The 20,982-nt window shown below is 54.2% G+C and overlaps 1 protein-coding gene across 1 annotated transcript in view; it reads right to left on the reverse strand.

The window, feature by feature from the left end:
• Positions 1-20,982, reverse strand: part of ryr2a (ryanodine receptor 2a (cardiac)) — a 1,117,859-nt gene that overhangs the window by 626,104 nt on the left and 470,773 nt on the right. Inside the window, exon 8 of the mRNA XM_072511661.1 lies at positions 17,488-17,584. Coding sequence (XP_072367762.1) covers positions 17,488-17,584 — 97 coding nt within the window. The remainder of the gene's footprint in view (positions 1-17,487; positions 17,585-20,982) is intronic.

Here is a 20,982-nt window from a genome sequence, read left to right on the forward strand (position 1 = left end):
CCCCCCCCCCCCAGGAGAAGCGCGCACACAACAATAGGGAGCATGTGAGGACTGGAGGAGGGCCCGCTGATGAGAGGCCACTGACCGTACACGAGGAAAGGGCCCTGGAACTGGCTGGCGGACCTGAGGACCGGGAGGTTGCTGATGCAGAGGTCGGGGCCCCACGAGCAAGTGAGCCACCAACAGCCCGTCCCCATATCCCCCCTCCCCTATATCCCCCTCTCCCGTATCACCTGATCACTGCCTGATGTCTAACCATGCATGCTTCATTGTGTATCGCAGGACCAAACGTCCAGGCACCCATCCCCGCAGATGCAGACCGCCCGCAGGATGCCCCTCGGAGACCACGGGAGACGGAGAGACCCGCACCCTCCAGCATGCGACGCCCGCAGGATGCCCCTTGGAGACCACGGGAGACGGAGAGACCCGAACCCTCCAGCATGCGACGCCCGCAGGATGCCCCTCGGAGACCACGGGAGACGGAGAGACCCGAACCCTCCAGCATGCGACGCCCGCAGGATGCCCCTCGGAGACCACGGGAGACGGAGAGACCCGAACCCTCCAGCATGCGACGCCCGCAGGATGCCCCTCGGAGACCACGGGAGACGGAGAGACCCGAACCCTCCAGCATGCGACGCCCGCAGGATGCCCCTCGGAGACCACGGGAGACGGAGAGACCCGAACCCTCCAGCATGCGACGCCCGCAGGATGCCCCTCGGAGACCACGGGAGACGGAGAGACCTGGAGCAACAGGGAGACGACACCCCCGTCACGTGCGGGAGCGACCACCCAGCGATGAGGGGGGCAGCCACAGGCCCCCGTCACATCCGAGCCAGGACACCACTACCCAGGACACCACTACCCAGGACACCCCTACCCGGGACACCCCTACCCGGGACACCACTACCCGGGACACCACAACCCGGGACAGCACTACCCGGGACAGCACTACCCGGGACACCACTACCCAGGACACCCCTACCCGGGAAGACGAAATACCGGACAGTGACTCAGAGTGGATGGGTGGAGACGAACCCCCACCCCAAAGTGCCATGGACTCAGAGTGGGACGAAGAGCACGACACAACGCCACTGCTGTCACCAACACCCTCCACCATCGCAGAAACACTCACCACGGTTGGGCACTTTAGTGATGAGGCGTCTGGTACACTCACTGGTGCGCACAACACAGCCGTCCCGGTACAGCAGGTGGAGGTAGGAGCAGCAGAGGGACCGGGCGGTCGGAGGGCAGCCCAGGCCAAGCGAACATCTGCCGCCCAGATGGATCCCGGGTTCCTGCAGTTACCACACCCACACATAGATCCGATGCAACCACCGACACGGAGACGAGCGAATAGGGTGATGGGTGGCTTGCGGCGGCTGCGGTCGCAGGTGGAGGAGTCCACCCGCGTCCAGGAGCTGGGAGTGGTCCCGGTCATGCGTGCCACCCAGGCTGACACCGCACGGGTGGCGTCCGCGGTGGAGGCAATGGGTGCGACGGTGTCAGACATGGGGAACGGTTTGCGAGGCCTGGGGCCTTCCGTGCAGGCGGCGTCTGTGGCCCAGGAAATGGCTGCCCTCTCACAGGAGGCCATGAGCCAGTGCCAGCGCCAGATGGCAGAGGCGCTCAACGCCATAGCCCAGTCTCAGCAGGCCATGGCCCAGTCTCAGCAGGCCATGGCCCAGTCTCTGCAGGCCATGGCACAGTCTCAGCAGGCCATCGCTGAGGGCATCGGCGCCAGTGGCCATGTGCGAGCTGGCGTCGCACTGTCGCAGACAGGGTTCGACAACCCCCTGGGCTCCATGGCTGCAAACCTGCAGACCCCTGTCGATACCAGCACGGGCCTCCAGGACTGGCAGCGCCAGATGTCGGGGGCGCGTCGGATGGCCAGTCCGTTCGCATCCCCCACCCATGTAGAGGCCTGGGCGCCATCGGGCACCCCGAGGGAGGAGGAGGTGGTGTGGTCCGTCCCGGCTCCCTCTGTAGGGGAGGTCCCGGTACACCGCGACACCTCGGACTCCCCCCCTTCCGTCCCAGGTGCATCGGGTGGGCAACGGGCAGGACAGGCTGGCAGCTCGCCATCCCAGTCGCCCGGGCCGCAGCCTGGCCCATCTAGGCCAGGACGCCCCAGGAAACGGCCGCCAAAGGGATCCAGTGTCAGAGGGCAGGAATCACAGGAGTCCACCTCCAGTTCTGCTGGACCGCCTGGGGAACCACGTAGAAGTAGTCAAAGGGCCCGTAAGGCTAAACAATTAGACACTGAGTAAGTTGGCACGGGTGCAGGGCACAGATGAGTTTTAGGCGCTAGGGCACATGCATGAACTCCTTTGGTTATTAAAGTCAATGTTACACCTACCGAAGCTGCCTTTGTGCTCTGTCCAAAGTGTGCGGGGGTGTCATGTACGTTGAGCGCAAGTGTGTGTGTGAGGGGTGGTCTTACCTCAGCCCCAGGTGAGTCTGCCCCCTTCCCCCTGGGCCGCCATCAACATCCCCCGGGCAGAGGACGGGACCGTGCGCTGCAGTGTCACAGCCGCATGCAGGGATGGTCCGGGTGGATGGTGGTACTGTGGCCATGGGTCAGACATAGTCCAACGATGTAGAGCCAGGAGCTCATCGGAGGCGGGTTGTCATCATTCTCCATGGCCTGCGATAGACACGCGTCCACCCGCAACTGGGTGAGCCCGGCCCGTTGTGCCGCCGGTGGATCGGCAATTGGGAGTGGGGGGGTGGTGTGCATGCGGGTGGGGTGTGTGGGGTTGGGGAGGGGGGTGAGGGTGCTGGGTGGGTGGATGGGTGGGGGGTGTGGGTGGTCGGCTGTTGTCATGGTGTGCGGTCTGTGGCCATACTACACGATTCCCACGCCCATCTAGTCAGTGAAGCGGGCGGCTATCAGTCTGTCCCGTGCCCGCTGGGCCAGCCGGTAACGGTGGACAGCCACCCGTCTGTGTCTACCCCGTCTGCCCTGACCATTGCCCCCATCCCCCTCATCTGGGGAGGACTGGGCCTCTTCCTGCTGCTCCTCCACTCCGCCCTCCTCTGCCTGCGGCACATCGCCCCTCTGCTGGGCTATGTTGTGCAGGACGCAGCACACCACAATGATGCGGCCGACCCTATCTGACCGATACTGGAGGGCGCCCCCAGAGAGGTCCAGGCACCTGAAACGCATCTTAAGCACGCCAAAGCACCTCTCGATCACTCCCCTTGTCGCTACATGGGCATCATTGTAGCGGTTCTCCGCCTCATTGCGTGGCCTCCGTATAGGCGTCATCAGCCACGATCGCAATGGGTAGCCCCTGTCGCCCAGCAACCAGCCCCTCAGCCGGGGATGGCGTCCCTCGTACATGCCGGGGATGGATGACCGCGACAACACGAATGAGTCGTGTACACTGCCTGGGTGACGGGCGCAGACGTGCAGGATCATCATGCGGTGGTCGCAGACCACCTGTACGTTCATCCAATAGGTCCCCTTCCTATTAGTGAACACGGCCCTGTTATCTGCAGGTGGCCGCACGGCGACGTGCATCCCATCGATCGCGCCCTGGACCATGGGGAACCCGGCAATGGCAGAGAAGCCCACGGCCCGGGCATCTTGGCTGGCCCGGTCCACGGGGAAGCGGATGTAGTGGTGCGCCATGGCATATAGGGCATCTGTCACTGCCCGGATGCACCGGTGCACCGATGTCTGCGATATGCCGGACAGGTCCCCACTCGGTGCCTGGAATGACCCCGTTGCATAAAAGTTCAGGGCCACCGTAACCTTGACGGACACGGGGAGAGGGTGTCCCCCGCCAGTGCCACGCGGTGACAGGTGTGCCAGCAGGTGGCAGATGTGTGCCACGGTTTCCCGGCTCATCCGGAGTCTCCTCCTGCATTCCCGGTCCGTGAGGTCCTGGTATGACTGCCGGGGCCGGTACACACGGGGCGCCCTCGGGTGCCTCCGTTGCCGTGGGGCCGCGACGTCCTCCTCCCCCTCCTCGTCCTGTCGGTCAGGTGTCCCTCCAGCCTGGGCGGCTGCCGCCTGCCCCTCTGCAGCAGCCTGCGCCGCCTCTCTGGCACGCTCCTCCTCCTCCTCCTCCTCCTCCTCCTCCTCATCCAGGGCAACATAGACATGAGCGGCTGCCACCACGGCGGCCAACATCGCTGGATGATCTGAAAACATGACGACCTGGTGGGGGGGAGGGGAACGACGACATGTCATCATTGCCCATATCCCCTCCTCCCCCCAGCCAGGTGGCATGGACCGCATGGGTCCAACTGTTGGAGGCTGGCACCTGGCCAGGTGGACCAACTCATTTGCCCTCCCATCACCCACCCCGGCACGGACTCCCCCCCCCAACCTCCACCCCGGCACGGACCCCCTCCCCAACCCCCAACCTCCACCCCGGCACGGACCCCCTCCCCAACCTCCACCCCGGCACGGACCCCCTCCCCAACCTCCAACCTCCACCCCGGCACGGACCCCCTCCCCAACCCCCAACCTCCACCCCAGCACGGACCCCCTCCCCAACCTCCACCCTGGCACGGACCCCCTCCCCAACCCCCAACCTCCACCCCAGCACGGACCCCCTCCCCAACCTCCACCCCGGCACGGACCCCCTCCCCAACCTCCACCCCGGCACGGACCCCCTCCCCAACCCCCAACCTCCACCCCGGCACGGACCCCCTCCCCAACCCCCAACCTCCACCCCGGCACGGACCCCCTCCCCAACCCCCAACCTCCACCCCGGCACGGACCCCCTCCCCAACCCCCAACCTCCACCCCGGCACGGACCCCCTCCCCAACCTCCACCCCGGCACGGACCCCCTCCCCAACCCCCAACCTCCACACCGGCACGGACCCCCTCCCCAACCCCCAACCTCCACCCCGGCACGGACCCCCTCCCCAACCCCCAACCTCCACCCCGGCACGGACCCCCTCCCCAACCTCCACCCCGGCACGGACCCCCTCCCCAACCCCCAACCTCCACACCGGCACGGACCCCCTCCCCAACCCCCAACCTCCACCCCGGCACGGACCCCCTCCCCAACCCCCAACCTCCACCCCGGCACGGACCCCCTCCCCAACCCCCAACCTCCACCCCGGCACGGACCCCCTCCCCAACCCCCAACCTCCACCCCGGCACGGACCCCCTCCCCAACCCCCAACCTCCACCTCGGCACGGACCCCCTCCCCAACCCCCAACCTCCACCCCGGCACGGACCCCCTCCCCAACCCCCACCCCGGCACGGACCCCCTCCCCAACCCCCAACCTCCACCCCGGCACGGACCCCCTCCCCAACCCCCAACCTCCACCCCGGCACGGACCCCCTCCCCAACCCTCAACCTCCACCCCGGCACGGACGCCCTCCACAACCCCCAACCTCCACCCCGGCACGGACCCCCTCCCCAACCCCCAACCTCCACCCCGGCACGGACCCCCTCCCCAACCCCCACCCCGGCACGGACCCCCTCCCCAACCCCCAACCTCCACCCCGGCACGGACCCCCTCCCCAACCCCCAACCTCCACCTCGGCACGGACCCCCTCCCCAACCTCCACCCCGGCACGGACCCCCTCCCCAACCCCCACCCCGGCACGGACCCCCCCTCCCCAACCCCCAACCTCCACCCCGGCACGGACCCCCTCCCCAACCCCCAACCTCCACCCCGGCACGGACCCCCTCCCCAACCCTCAACCTCCACCCCGGCACGGACGCCCTCCACAACTCCCAACCTCCACCCCGGCACTCCCCCGGAGCCCAGCCTACTCTAACCACCACCACCCCCCCCCCCCCCCCCCCCCCGCCGCACACACACACAAGCCGAGACACACCTCTCCTCAGGCAATCAGTCTGCGGCCACGCCATTTCCTGCCCAGAGCCAACCCCCCAGGCCGTCACTCACCTCCTCGCTGGTCGGCGTGAGCCTGGAGCACCGGGTCACGCCGATGAAAAGGAGGTTTGATTGACGTCGACGTGAACGGTCATCACGTCGACGGGACTTCGGCCCATCCGGAAGGGAGAATATCGGCAGGCCGAAAATCAGCTGCCTTGCGCAGACCCGTGACATTCTCCGCGGCAGCGGCGCCATTAACGCCCCGCCGACTTTTCTCCCTTCGGAGACTTCGGCGGGGGCGGGGGCGGGATTCACAGCGGCCAACGGCCATTCTCCGACCCGGCGGGGGGTCGGAGAATGACGCCCCAGATGTCTGGCACACCACCGTTTTTCTGGGCCCTCTCCCACCGATTGTGGGAGAGCTTTTCCCGTGGAGACACAGAGAGGCCGTCATTAGCCACACGCGTGGTTGACAGTGGTGGGAGGGGGCGGGCGTGAAGAAAGGGTTGGGGGGCATTGAAGGGAGGAGGGGTGGAGGAAGGGTTGAAGGGGGAGAGGGGGTGGACACTCCCATGGGAGGAGATCTCCCAGGGGGAGGGGGTGCGTTGTGCCGGTGTAGGTCATTGACTTTCTTCCTGCACTGGAAGCCAGTCCTCCTGGTCACACTCCCCGAGCTCACTGCCACCGCTACCTCATCCCAGGCGGCACTGGCTACCTTATGGCTGACCTTCCAGGACCTTTGGGGGAATAGAACATCCCTCCTGGCCTCCGCAGCATCTATCAGCCTCCTGAGGTCAGCATCCTCGAATCTTGGGGCTGGTCTCCTCAGCTCCATTACTGCGAGCTGGCTGGGGTTGGCTTAAGTGCAGCTTCAGTGCTGCTCGACCTTATTAGCGGGGGTGGGGGGGGGGGGGCTGGCGAGCACATCCCGGCAATTCAGCTGGCGAGCAGGCATTTGCGTTAAGTGTAACAATTAACGTTGCCAGCCTCGCAGGGCTGGGCGCCAGAAACCTGCGGCAATTCCTGCTCGCTACTTAGAAATCTTTCTGGAGAATCGCGCCCATAAGCTTGATAACCAACCACAGGCGCATATAATGGGATTAACACATGCACTCTTGGAAACAGCACTTATCCATAGCTAGTATAGTAGTGACACACTAATAAAGAATGTGTACGACAGTAAGATTCACAATGACGAAGCACAATTTCTTTAATCAGGTCCTATTTCTGTCTGCAATTTCGCATCTCCCAGACAAGGGGGCAGACAGATAAGGCCAGTTCCTGTTTGATAAAAGACAATCTTCGGCTGATAGTGAGTTCAGCAGAAAGAAAACAGTCCTCCTACCATCAGTACAATCCAGCTAGAGAACTCCACAGACCTGACTGACCCACATGTTTATGAATCCTGGGAGGTCCCATCAATATTCCACTATTGATTTGAAGGTGTGTCAGGAGTAAACGTAAGAACAAAAGTAAATGAAGGAGAGCATTACACAAAATCCACAGATTTCCAATTGATTGCAACTTTCTTATACCACTACATTAAGCATAGAAATGTCTGAAGACAAGACTCAGATGGCTTCTGTTCATGAGTCACATTCAGACTTCTGTTCTCATGAAGCAAATGTTTTCAGTGTAGAAATCATCCAAGTGCGTAGCAGAAATCCTGCCCCTTAGAAAAGAGAAACAATGGGTGCGATTCAACCAGAGAAACTCTGGGCGCAATTCAACGAAATGGGAACAAAGTCCCATATTGTGTGCATTTAGCCTCAGCTAGAGAAACACATGGCTATAAAATGCCACTCACGTTAAATGGGGGGCCTCAACGGGGAACGTGCGGCCGAGTCCACAACTAGCCCCAATTTCTTCACCGAGGAGCTCCGCTCGCCGGAACACCTCAGTATAATAATAATAATAATGATGATAATAATAAAAATCGCTTATTGTCACAAGGAGGCTTCAATGACGTTACTGTGAAAAGCCCCTAGTCGCCACATTCTGGCGTCTGTTCGGGGAGGCCGGTGCGGCAATTGAACCTGCGCTGCTGGCATTGTTCTGCATTACAAGCCAGTTGTTTAGCCCACTGTGCTAAACCAGCCCCTAGTGAGAGATCAGGACGCCATTTAAATATGGCTTCCCAATCTCCGAGTCCGATGTGCCCCCGGACCCCACCCCCTCCCCCAAGCCCCATCGCACTATGGAAGGATCCCTGACCCCCCACCCCCCAATACCCACGCAAGACACCCAGCCTGACTGCCAGCACACAGAAAATGCCAGCTTGGCACCTTGGCAGTACCAACCTGGCACCCTGACAGTGACCCTGCTAGCTGGCAGTGCCACCTGGGCACCATGGAAGTGTCAGGCTGGCACTGAGGTGGCACTGCCAGGGTGCCAGGCTGGCAGTGCCAGGGTGCCTAGGTGGCCCCAGCAGTGCCAGGGTACCACCCTGCCCAAAGATGCTGCTTTGGACTGGTTTTCAATGCACCTGGGGGCCTCCGATCCCCTGGGAGACCCCCACGAGTGCCATTCCGTCTGGTCCCCGTTTGTGGAGACCAGTACTAAACAGCGTTTGCCTGAGGTCTGCAAGGCGAAGAGGATAGATCCAACACCTCAGGTACCTCGAGAAACTGCATATTCACTCTAATATGCAGACTTGCTAAAAAGTAACATCGCAACGTCTCGCGAGATCATGTTAGAACTCACGAGGCATTACAAGCCGGGTAGATCCTAGGAGCAGGGTCTCCTGGCTTCCATCGGCCACGCTAAGCTGCGGTGAGCTGCTTTTCAGGCGCAGCGTGGGCGTTGAATCGTGCCCTCTATGTCCAGTTTTGGGTGCGTTTAGCAGGGTGTTTTCAATGGCACTTTGCCATTTTCTTTGGCCTTGGGGATTTTCTCTCCACTGAGGCCACACTGGAGTCATTTCCTGCTGGCAAGAGAACACGTGCATTTGGAAATCAGCATTGTGGAGCCCCATTTACAGTTTGCAAGTACAGATGGGCCAGCTTCCACCCACCTGGGCCAGGCATGAAGCAGCTGTCTAGGACCATTGAAAGCCAGTCCAAAGCAGCTTGGAAGATATGCAGGGCCTAGAGATTCTAACCCCCCTCCCCCCGCATGTCTCTATCTTTTACTGTCAACTTACAGATTGGCTTAGTCTTGGAGCTACCATATTTCCTATGAACTCCCAGCCCAATTCCTGATTGGTGAGTTTCTCGTTAATACCCATTAAGAGACAGACAGGTTTGAATCTATCAGTAGATGCACCATCACTTTATGGGCAAGATTTTATGGGAAAAAAACAGAATTCTGTTTTACTTGTATTTAGCAGGGTGTTTGGCGCCGAGAACGAACCCACTATAAAATCGGACTCTATTCTTTTTGGTCTTGGCAATGAACGGCCCGCCAAGGCCACATTTACCTTCATTGGCTTGTCAGCACTGGAAGGGATCGTTGATCTCTGGACCCCCCTCCGCGGCGTCCGGACCCTCTCCAATGCCACAACCTACCTTTTACCTCATAAAGGAAGGGCACGATCGGGCCCGATCCCTGGGTGGGGCAACCTGGCACCGTGGCACTGACAGCCAGGGTGATAGGTTGGCAGTGCAAAGGTGCCTGGGTGGCAGCGGGGGTGCAAGGTACCACCCTGCCTGGAGCCCGAACACCTGGGCGCCTCCAATGCACCCCCCCCCCCCCCCTCCATGTGCCATTATGCTTGGTCCATGTTTGTGTGGACCAGCACTTAACAGTGCCGTGGCGAGATCTCCCAGGCGCAGTCGTTTGATTCCGGGCCTTGGGAGAATCTGGCACAAAGATATTTAAGTGGGCCTAACTGGTCACTTAAATATGCATATCTGATTCAAGCCCAGTGAGGGTGAAATCCAGATTGTGATGTCTCGTGAGATCTCGTTAGATCTTTCGAGGCATCCCGAGCATCACAAGTCTTGCGAGAGGGCTCTGGCAAGATGTAACGATCTCGTCACATCCCGATCGGGCCCTATTTCTGTTTTGCGCATAGGTTTGAGATCTCTGAACACTATCCTCCCATAACATGTGTAGGTTCTTCCTGTGATGTGTCTGTCTCTAGTTGGGCAGCACGGTAGCCTTGTGGATAGCACAATTGCTTCACAGCTCCAGGGTCCCAGGTTCGATTCTGGCTTGGGTCACTGTCTGTGCGGAGTCTGCACATCCTCCCCGTGTGTGCGTGGGTTTCCTCCGGGTGCTCCGGTTTCCTCCCACAGTCCAAAGATGTGCGGGTTAGGTGGATTGGCCATGATAAATTGCCCTTAGTGTCCAAAATTGCCCTTCGTGTTGGGTGGGGTTACTGGGTTATGGGGATAGGGTGGCGGTGTTGACCTTGGGTAGGGTGCTCTTTCCAAGAGCCGGTGCAGACTCGATGGGCTGAATGGCCTCCTTCTGCTCTGTAAATTCTATGATAATCTATGATAAAAAGTTAGACGTGAATTCTTTCAACTCTTTCCATTTAACTAGTTGTTTGATAGAACATAACTGGATGTGTACATGCTCTCCCTGTCTTCAAAGAACAGGACCCTGCGTATTAATATATGTAGCTTCCAGTACATGCAAATGCACCACATTGCAAACCAGACTGACAATCATAAATTGGCTGTAAATATCATTTTTAGAACACCAACGAGTATTGAGCAAAATGTTGCCCAATCGCAGAATCACAACTGATGTTGGACACTGTGTACACACATTGTGCCTGTTTCAGCGAAACAAAATAAGTGATACCTACTCACTCTTCATTCCTCAGGATAATGCTTTGCTCAATCCAATGCTTGGCAGTTAATTGTCAGTCACCATTAACTACTACTTTCTCCAGAGCAAAACCTCAACCAAGCATCGTCCATTTACCAACCAACCAGCACTCTCTTCTCGTATAGGATAAAGTTTCCCCTGAGATTGTGGTATTCTTGCAATTGTCCTGATGAGAACAAGACAAAACGCTTCAACAAAATATCTTTAACTTGTCAGTGAACTTGCTACACTTCATTTCTCCTCTGTTACTCATGTCAACATGACAGCCCCCTCTCACTCTTGACAGCCCAGTCAAATTTCACAGTTTACCATTCGGTGAACTGCAGATACAAGCCCACAATATGTCACCTCTAATCAATGACAAATGCAGTATAATTTGGGTAAGTGTGAGGTTATTCACTTTGGAAGCAAAAACAGGAAGACAGATTACTACCTGAATGGTTGTAAATTGGGAGAGGGGAATGCGCAGCGGGACCTGGGTGTCCTTGTGCACCAGTTGCTGAAGGTAAGCATGCAGGTGCAGCAGGCGGTAAAGAAGACTAATGGTATGTTGCCCTTCATTGCGAGAGGTTTCGTGTATAGAAGCAGGGATGAGTTGCTGCAATTATACAGGGCCTTGGTGAGGCCACACCTGGAGTATTGTGTGCAGTTTTGGTCTTCTTCTCTGAAGAAGGATGTTCTTGCTCTCGAGGGAGTGCAGCGAAGGTTTACCAGGCTGATTCCAGGGATGGCGGGACTGTCATATGAGGAGAGATTGACTAGGTTAGGATTGTTCTCGCTGGAGTTCAGAAAAATGAGGGGGGATCTCATAGAGACTTATAAAATTTTAACGGAGCTAGACAGGGTAGATGCAGGTAAGATATTACCAATGATGGGTGCGTCCAGAACCAGGAGTCACAATCTGAGGATTCAGGGTAAACCTTTTCGGACAGATAGAAGGAGACATTTCTTCACCCAAAGAGTGGTGAGCCTGTGGAATTCATTACCACATGAAGTAGTTGATGCTAAAACATTGAATTTATTCAAGAGGCGGCTAGATATAGCACTTGGGGTGAATGGGATCAAAGGGTATGAGGAGAAAGCAGGATTAGGCAATTGAGTTGGATGATCAGCCATGATCGTGAAGAATGGCGGAGCAGGCTCGAAGGGCCAAAAGGCCTCCTCCTGCTCCTATCTTCTCTGTATCAATGTATGTATTTACTTCCTTGAAAGAAAGAAAAATTTGGATTTATATAGTGGAGGTGTCTCAAAGTATATTGGGCCCGATCTTCCGGCCTTGTTGCGATCTCGCTCAAGCGAAACATAGCCAGTGATTAGTGGGGGAGGCCAAAAACGAGAACTGCGCCATGCGCCAAACACTTTCTGATGCATCCTCCCTCCCTCCCGTATTCAAAATCACGATCTCGCCGTAGCGTGGCGAGAAACCAATTATCACCACTAAAGCCCAATTTCCATACAATTAACAGGAGCCACCCCATATCCAATGGCCTCCTGTCATTCAGCAGCCTACCCAGCAAGTGGTCACACTGGTGCCGATTAGTACTCCTTTTGAAAAAGGTGAACCTGATGGAAGGGCCCAACCACCCTCAATGTAAACAAATAGTTTGCCCTACACTACAAGATAGCTATCAATATAAGAGAATCACTAATAAATCCATTAACGAATTCCGAAGAAACATTTTATTGCCCAGTTTAACTAAATTAGAATGAGAAACTTGTTGCCCCGTGGAGAACAACAAAGATGTATTTAAAGACAAGTCGGTGAACACATAAAGAGGAAAAGAGAATACGTCCATATGGTTGGATGAAATAAGGTGGAAGGAGCTGTTAAGGAGCATGAACACTGACACAGACCAGTTGGGTTGAATGGTCAGTTTTTGGGCCATAAATTCTGCAATGTGTGTAAAAACCCACAGGAAGCAGGACAGTTGGGTGTGGAGGAGTAGTTCATTCATTTCACCACCAGAGGTGGCAGGATCAAAGCAAAAACATAGGACTGAATGTTTTGAAGATTGCCTTTGAAGATTTTCTGAGGTCGGGACCAAAAGCAGGTGCCGGCTCTGCTGGTGACGCCTGGCCACCGCCTGTGCGATCTAACTGGGGGCAGCCAGATAAGAGCCGCCTCCGGGAGCACTGTCAATGAAAGACACCAGGCAGATTGAACAGCCAACTGGGCCCAATGAAAGGACCTAATATTAATAATCTTTAGTGTCACACGTAGGCTTACATTAACACTGCAATGAAATTACTGTGAAAAGTGGGTTGATGGCTCTCTGCCATCAACCCAAAGGCAACCTTTCTGATTTCCTTCCAGCTCCTGCATCCATCCCTGCCAACACACATCTCTGCCACATAAGAATCCACCCAGTAATCATCATTAATCCTCGAACCAATCATCCTTTATTTGGGCATGAACCAGGACAACTGTTGAGAATCCACTGTTAGGCTATGAGGTAATCCTCTGACAGCATAAATGGGGGAAATGAGTCGCCACATTCCAGCGCTGTTCGGGTAATGAGCCAGTACGGGAATTGAACCCTCGCTGCTGGCCTTATTCTGCATTACAAACCAGCTGTCTAGTCCACTGAGGAGCTAAGCCAGACCTACAGCAATGACCTGCGGCAGCCCCACCGGTAAAGGCAGGTGCTGCTGCAGCAGGCACCTCAGAAGATAAGTGAAATTTAATGAATGTTATTTGCAGCCACAGCTGCCATGCTAGGGGGCTGTCGTGAACCTGATGCAGAAAATGCTGGAGGGGAAGGGGATAAATAAAGGAGGTTTTGTTCTGCCAGCTGGCCTCACGTTGGGAGGCTGCCTCCAAAGACCTACCAGCCCGAGAGTGGGGCCTCTCCGCGGCTGGTACTGACAGCCTTCCCACTCTGGCCGAAGTGGTCAGTTAATCGCAAGTAATAGGTCACAGGTCCCTGCTGGACGGGTATCCATTTCCTGCTGCTTACCCATCTCCAGCAAGAGGCAGGAGCTCTCTGCCATCAACCCAAAGGCAACCTTTCTGATTTCCTTCCAGCTCCTGCATCCATCCCTGCCAACACACATCTCTGCCACATAAGAATCCACCCAGTAATCATCATTAATCCTCGAACCAATCATCCTTTATTTGGGCATGAACCAGGACAACTGTTGAGAATCCACTGTTAGGCTATGAGGTAATCCTCTGACAGCATAAATGGGGGAAATGAGTAACAGCTGATTAAACCCCAGGGCACCAAGTCCAAGATTCCTCACAGAGTACTCTCAACTCATGGAACATTTGATCAGTAAACTAAATAAATGACAACAATCGGGATGTACCACTTCGGCAAAGCGATTGCCATGGCTCAGTGGGTTGCACATCAGTTGTGGATTTACAGACCCCCCTCCAGAATTTTAAACAACAATCTAGCTCATGCAGTACCAGGCAGTCTCAGTGTGCAGCGGGAAGAAGCTTTCAGTTAACTGAATCTTGTCTCCTTTGTTCTTCTTCTCCAGCTTTCGTATCCAAACTAACAGGCACACGGGGAGGCAGGAATAAAGAGTAACAGTCCGGCGTTACATCTCTACCTGTCTCAATTTCTTAACTTTAAACTGCCAGTTAACCACCTCGAATTCTGTCCGGTTGCTTAAGTTCAACATCAAAAGGGGCAAGCACAGAATTAAAATCTAATGTCAGGCCTTCAAACTGCTAATGGAGACTTAAAACTGGAATTGGTTATTTAAAACATTTCCATGGCGTATCGCACATAGATTCTGATATAACATGTAAAGTTTGAGGCTATACATTGAGCATACGTTTGCTTCTGCCTTCATTCCCCTGACTTAGCAAGTCAAATTTCCCCAAGGGCAAGACCTGCCATCTACCCCTTCCAATTTTCCTGAGCCCTTCTCCAATCTCGAATCTATCTCCCTTCATTCCCTCTCCAAGCTCCACTTCGTCACTGAAACCCACCTGCTGTTCCCTTGATTTTATATCTCTGTGTCCTTCATGCGGCAGCTCAGTGGCATCATCTGAAGATATTGAGTCAGGCACCAGGTTGCATATGCACACTAACAAAACCCACCTTTCTCGATCCATCCGGTACCCCGATGTTGTCAGAATGCGTTCTCAAATCCAGTCTTGGAGGAACCGTAATTACCTCCAGGATCTATGATGTGTCTCCGATTATACAATAGGATGCCCATAACCAGCATTGTTATCCCATGCCACACAATCTATTGACTCGCTACTGATTCAATTTCCCTCCTCAGACACTGGGGCGATTCACCGGCCACATTGAGCCAGGCACACATCCCTCTATTCCAGCGGGAGAGCCCCTAAACAGGGTTTGTGACAGGCACCAAACAGAGCGCGACGCTCCCGGCCCGCGGCACCTGAAGCAAGCTGGTTCGTGCCCTCGCTGGACGTGAACAAGGTTAACATGCTTTGTCAGGTTAAAGCTGGATTCAGCCAGCTCCCGGGATTCTCTCCCGCCGGAAATTACACCGAGGGCAAGATCTTGCCAAAAGGGCACAAAGTTCCCGAACAATTGCAGTGACAAGAAATGTGTGGCTATTGAACACGACTCGCTTTGAACAAAGGGCCTGAACAGGGAACACTTGGCCGCACTAGCCCCCCTTTTCTCAATGGGGAGCTCCGCTCACCCGAACTCCCCATTGTAGTGACAGATCGGGACGCCATCTCCGAGGCTCCGAAAATAATCCCCCCCCCCGGTCTGAACACAACATGATAGGTTCCCCCTAGCCTCCGCTCCCCCACCCGCCTTCCGCACCCCCCACGGTGGGCATCCCCAGCCCAATCACGCACCCACAGGAAATGCCTGCTTGTCACCTTGGCAATACCTGTCCAGCTGGCAGTGTCACCTGGGCACCTTGGCACTGCTTGTCTGGCACCCAGGTGGCACTGCCAGGGTGGCAGGCTGGAAGTGCCTGGGTGGAAGGTTGGCACTGCTTGGGAACCCAGGTGGCACCAGCAATGCCAGGGCACCACCCTGCCCAAAGGACACACAGCTGAGGGTCTCAGATGCCCTTGGAGACCCCCACGACTGCCGTTTCATCTGGTCCCCGTTTGTCGGGACCAGTACCAAACGGCGCTCGCCCAAGGTCCCTGAGACGAAGGGATTGAATCCCAAAGCCACAGGTACCTCGGGAATCTGCACATTATTTTTAAAATATAAATTTAGAGTATCCACTTCTTTTTATTTCCAATTGAGGGGAAATTTAGCATGGCCAATTCACCTACCCTGCAAATCCTTTTGGGTTGTGGGAGTGAGACTCATGCAAAAACGGGGAGAATGTGCAAACTCCACATGGACAGTGACCCGGAGCCGGGATCGAACCCAGGTCCTAAGCGCCGTGAGGTAGCAGTGCTAACCGCTGTATCACCGCTCAAGGGAATCTGCACATTAGAGTGATTATCCCTTCCTCACCAGCCTCCTATCCTTCATAAACTTAAGCTCATCCAAAGTTTTGCTGTATGTATCCTATCCAGCACTACCTCCCATTCACACATCACCCCTGTTGCTGTATCCGTCCCAAATTCTTCGATGTTCCCAATTTAAATCTCTCATTCTCACATCCAAAACTCTTTATTTCCTCACCCTCTCGATTTTTTTAACGTCTTCCAGTTGGACAGATGTTGTTTTGAACGTGCCAATCAGCTCGCAAATTCAGGGTATGGAGAGACGCAGAATTATGTTCCAGCATTGTGGATATACCCTATGTTGGCAAACCAGTGGGAATCCCAGGTCACTTCTGTGGGGAAGGCCCAATATAATGTAAATGCACTCAGACACATAACTGACATCAGGCCTCCCAGGCGATCAAGGACCCTTGAAGGCAGCGGCCCAGCAAGTTACAGCGCAACACAATTTCTTGCTGTGGTGTGCACGATAAACTCTAACCAATGACACACGCTGCACGATGCCCCACTCCAGTAGGATTGTTCCAATGTCAAAGGGGCTGGTTTAGCACAGGGCTAAATGGCTGGCTTTTAAAGCAGACCAAGGCAGGCCAGCAGCATGGTTCAATTCCCGTACCAGCCTCCCCGAACAGGCGCCGGAATGTGGCGACTAGGGGCTTTTCACAGTAACTTCATTTGAAGCCTACTTGTGACAATAAGTGATTTTCATTTCATTTATTGACACCACAAGTTCTGAGTGTTATTCGCTTCTACTTTTGAGCAGGTTTCTACTCAAGTTAGAATTTCTCCTCTTGGCCCAGAGACTGGGCGACCCAGTCATGGGTTTCCCCTCTTCTCCAATCCGAGATTTGGTGACCCCCGCCCGCCCCCCCCCATCGATGGCTGACCTCGCACCAATTTTAGTTCGCACTCACTAGCGGTGACATCATTGAGTAGGTCAGACACCCTCAACTACTGTACTTATTCCAGCTCTATGTCTGTGTCACAAAACACTTGCTGATGAAATGAAATGAAATGAAAATTGCTTATTGTCACAAGTAGGCTTCAAATGAAGTTACTGTGAAAAGCCCCTAGTCGCCACATTCCAGCGCCTGTTCGGGGAGGCTGTTCCGGGAATTGAACCCACGCTGCTGGCCTGCCTTGGTCTGCTTTAAAAGCCAGCTCTTTAGCCCTGTGCTACTAAATCTCCTTTTCATGGCTACATACCTGGGCCACCTTATTCTACTGCCTAGGATGTCTGGAACAACAGAAGTATCCAGGTCTTGCAATTTCAAGCTGCTGTAGCTTCAGCAACACAACAGCAACAACCTACGCACGTATAGCACCTTTAATGTAGTCAAAATCATGCCACGTCTATCGTTTGCACGATAATTGAAACCATTTGATATGTGTTGATAGTTCCTGCAAACAGCCTGTGGCATTGCACCATTCTTACAACTTCTTTCAGTTTCCCCCACAGCTTCACCAGGACATTGTAGTTACCTGCGCTGTTCTTCTCCATGTTCTCCTGAAGGTACAGTCAGACATTCATCCATGTGTCCATGCAGTAACCTCAGCACATCCCCTCCCTTTAGATATCCTAACGGAAGAGACATTTTTATTAACCCTCAATAAACAATGTCATGAATAGCATACTGTTTTTTTGAAGAAAAAACAAAAACAAGCAGGCAGTTACAATAAATAGCAATTTGGGCTTTGAGCTTATGATATTCCAGTTTTTTAAACGTTCTGCAGGCACCTCAGTGGATATGGCTGGGCAGCACGATAATATTAATAATAATCTTTGTTAGTGTCACAAGTAGGCTTACATTAACACTTGCAATGAAGTTACTGTGAAAATCCCCTAGTCGTCGCACTCCGGCGTCTATTCAGGAACACTAAGGGAGAATTCAGAATGTCCAATTCACCTAACAAGCACCTCTTTCAGGACTAGTGGGAGGAAACCGGAGCACCCAGAGGAAACCCACTGGGAGAACATGCAGACTCCGAACAGACAGTGACCAAGACGGGAATCGAACCCGGGTTCCTGCCGCTGTGAAGCAACAATGCTAACCACTGTGCTACTGTGCCGCCATGGTATCCTTGCAGTGTGAAAATACATTTGTTTTACTTTCACACTCCTTAACGGTTACCACAATACCTGCAAGCTGTAAGTGTAAGATTATCTCATTGTTTTAAAAGGAGATAAAGACTACCTCTAATTGTTTCAGTACAGGGAAAATGAGGGTTTATGTGGCTCCCGTTACAGATTTGCTCCTCCCCTGAGGTGGTACCTGGAAGAACCTGGAAGATGTTGACCGTACACTCTCACCAGAGAAAATCACGGCGGATCTAAACATCAAAGCACATGCATGCACACGCATGCCCATACACATACGCAGTGCACGCGCACACACGCACTAAGTAGGGAAATAAAATGATTGTAACTTTTTGAAAATTAAATTGATAATTTATCATCTGAAGGGGCATAAGAACATTCCAGGTGGTAGGATCCACGCTGTGATGGTAATAATGATAATGCTGAATATATACAGCATGTTGTTGGGGATTTTATATTAGAAAAGATTCAATAGGCCTCGATGCAGCACTTTTAAATGAAAGTAGTGTTGATCAGTGATTAACATGGCTGTCATTCTGGCTTCAATTTCTTCTCCGTCCTCCTTTTCTCCCTCTGCTGAAGCGGAGTTCTCTTGTGCTACAAAATTATGCAAGATTCAGCTGATATTATTGATCATTTCTAAACCACTGTCGAATTGCACTCACCTGTCTGCGACAGAAAACAGTGTCACTATTTCATCACGCCAACTTTATGGGTAGTTGTTCTGATGAAAATCCTTTCTATTCAGTGATTCATCGATTGCTCAAACTCCGCTATCTTTGAAATGGCGCTTGCACAGCGAGTGGGAACAAAATAAAGGCATTGAGATTGCTGGCAGGGTGTGCCCTGATATCACTGGCACATCGATGAGTCATTTATGGCCTATAAGGCACTGGGGTTATAATTTCAGACCTTTTCTGACTGTATCATTGAGACCCTACACGTGAAGGAAGCCTGCCACCCAATAGTGGGGGAGGCGGTGGCATAATGGCATTGTCACTGGACTGGTTGCCCTGGGAGTCCTCAACATTGACTCTGCACCCCATGAATTCTCATGGCTTCAGGTTAAACAAGGGCAAGGAACCCTCCTGCTGATTACCACGTACCGGCCACCATCAACAGCTGAATCAGTACTCCTCCATGTTGAACACTACTTGGAGGAAGTACTGAGGGGTGGCAAGGGCACAGAGTATGCTCGAGGTGGGGGACTTCAGTAACGGGGGGGGGGGGACTTCAGAAAACAGCAGTAGCCAGAGCAGTGGCACCACAGCTGGCTCTGATGTTCAGAAGGGAGGGTCAAAGCGCAGAAGAGTAATAGTAATAGGGGACTCTATAGTCAGGGGCACAGATAGGCGCTTCTGTGGACGTGAAAGAGACTCCAGGATGGTATGTTGCCTCCCTGGTGTCAGGGTCCAGGATGTCTCCGAACGGGTAGAGGGCATCCTGAAGGGGGAGGGCAAACAGGCAGAGGTCGTTGTACATATTGGTACTAACGACATAGGCAGGAAGGGGCATGAGGTCCTGCAGCAGGAGTTCAGGGAGCTAGGCAGAAAGTTAAAAGACAGGACCTCGAGGGTTGTAATCTCGGGATTACTCCCTGTGCCACGTGCCAGTGAGGCTAGAAATAGGAAGATAGAGCAGCTAAACACGTGGCTAAACAGCTGGTGTAGGAGGGAGGGTTTCCATTATCCGGACCACTGGGAGCTCTTCCGGGGCAGGTGTGACCTGTATAAGAAGGACGGGTTGCATCTAAACCGGAGAGGCATAAATATCCTGGCCGCGAGGTTTGCTAGTGTCACACGGGAGGGTTTAAACTAGTATGGCAGGGGGGTGGGCACGGGAGCAATAGGTCAGAAGGTGAGAGCATTGAGGGAGAACTAGGGAATAGGGACAGTGTGGCTCTGAGGCAGAGCAGACAGGGAGAAGTTGCTGAACACAGCGGGTCTGGTGGCCTGAAGTGCATATGTTTTAATGCAAGAAGTATTACGGGTAAGGCAGATGAACTTAGAGCTTGGATTAGTACTTGGAACTATGATGTTGTTGCCATTACAGAGACCTGGTTGAGGGAAGGGCAGGATTGGCAGCTAAACGTTCCAGGATTTAGATGTTTCAGGCGGGACTGAGGGGGATGTTAAAGGGGAGGCGGAGTTGCGCTACTGGTTCGGGAGAATATCACAGCTGTACTGCGAGAGGACACCTCAGAGGGCAGTGAGGCTATATGGGTAGAGATCAGGAATAAGAAGGGTGCAGTCACAATGTTGGGGGTTTACTACAGGCCTCCCAACAGCCAGCGGGAGATAGAGGAGCAGATAGGTAGACAGATTTTGGAAAAGAGTAAAAACAACAGGGTTGTGGTGATGGGAGACTTCAACTTCCCCAATATTGACTGGGACTCACTTAGTGCCAGGGGCTTAGACGGGGCGGAGTTTGTAAGGAGCATCCAGGAGGGCTTCTTAAAACAATATGTAGACAGTCCAACTAGGGAAGGGGCGGTACTGGACCTGGTATTGGGGAATGAGCCCGGCCAGGTGGTAGATGTTTCAGTAGGGGAGCATTTCGGTAACAGTGACCACAATTCAGTAAGTTTTAAAGTACTGGTGGACAAGGATAAGAGTGGTCCTAGGATGAATGTGCTAAATTGGGGGAAGGCTAATTATAACAATATTAGGCGGGAACTGAAGAACATAGATTGGGGGCGGATGTTTGAGGGCAAATCAACATCTGACATGTGGGAGGCTTTCAAGGGGCAGTTGAAAGGAATTCAGGACCGGCATGTTCCTGTGAGGAAGAAGGATAAATACGGCAATTTTCGGGAACCTTGGATGACGAGAGATATTGTAGGCCTCGTCAAAAAGAAAAAGGAGGCATTTGTCAGGGCT

Source organism: Scyliorhinus torazame, chromosome 1, assembly GCF_047496885.1.
Source record: "Scyliorhinus torazame isolate Kashiwa2021f chromosome 1, sScyTor2.1, whole genome shotgun sequence".
Lineage (NCBI taxonomy): Eukaryota > Metazoa > Chordata > Chondrichthyes > Carcharhiniformes > Scyliorhinidae > Scyliorhinus > Scyliorhinus torazame.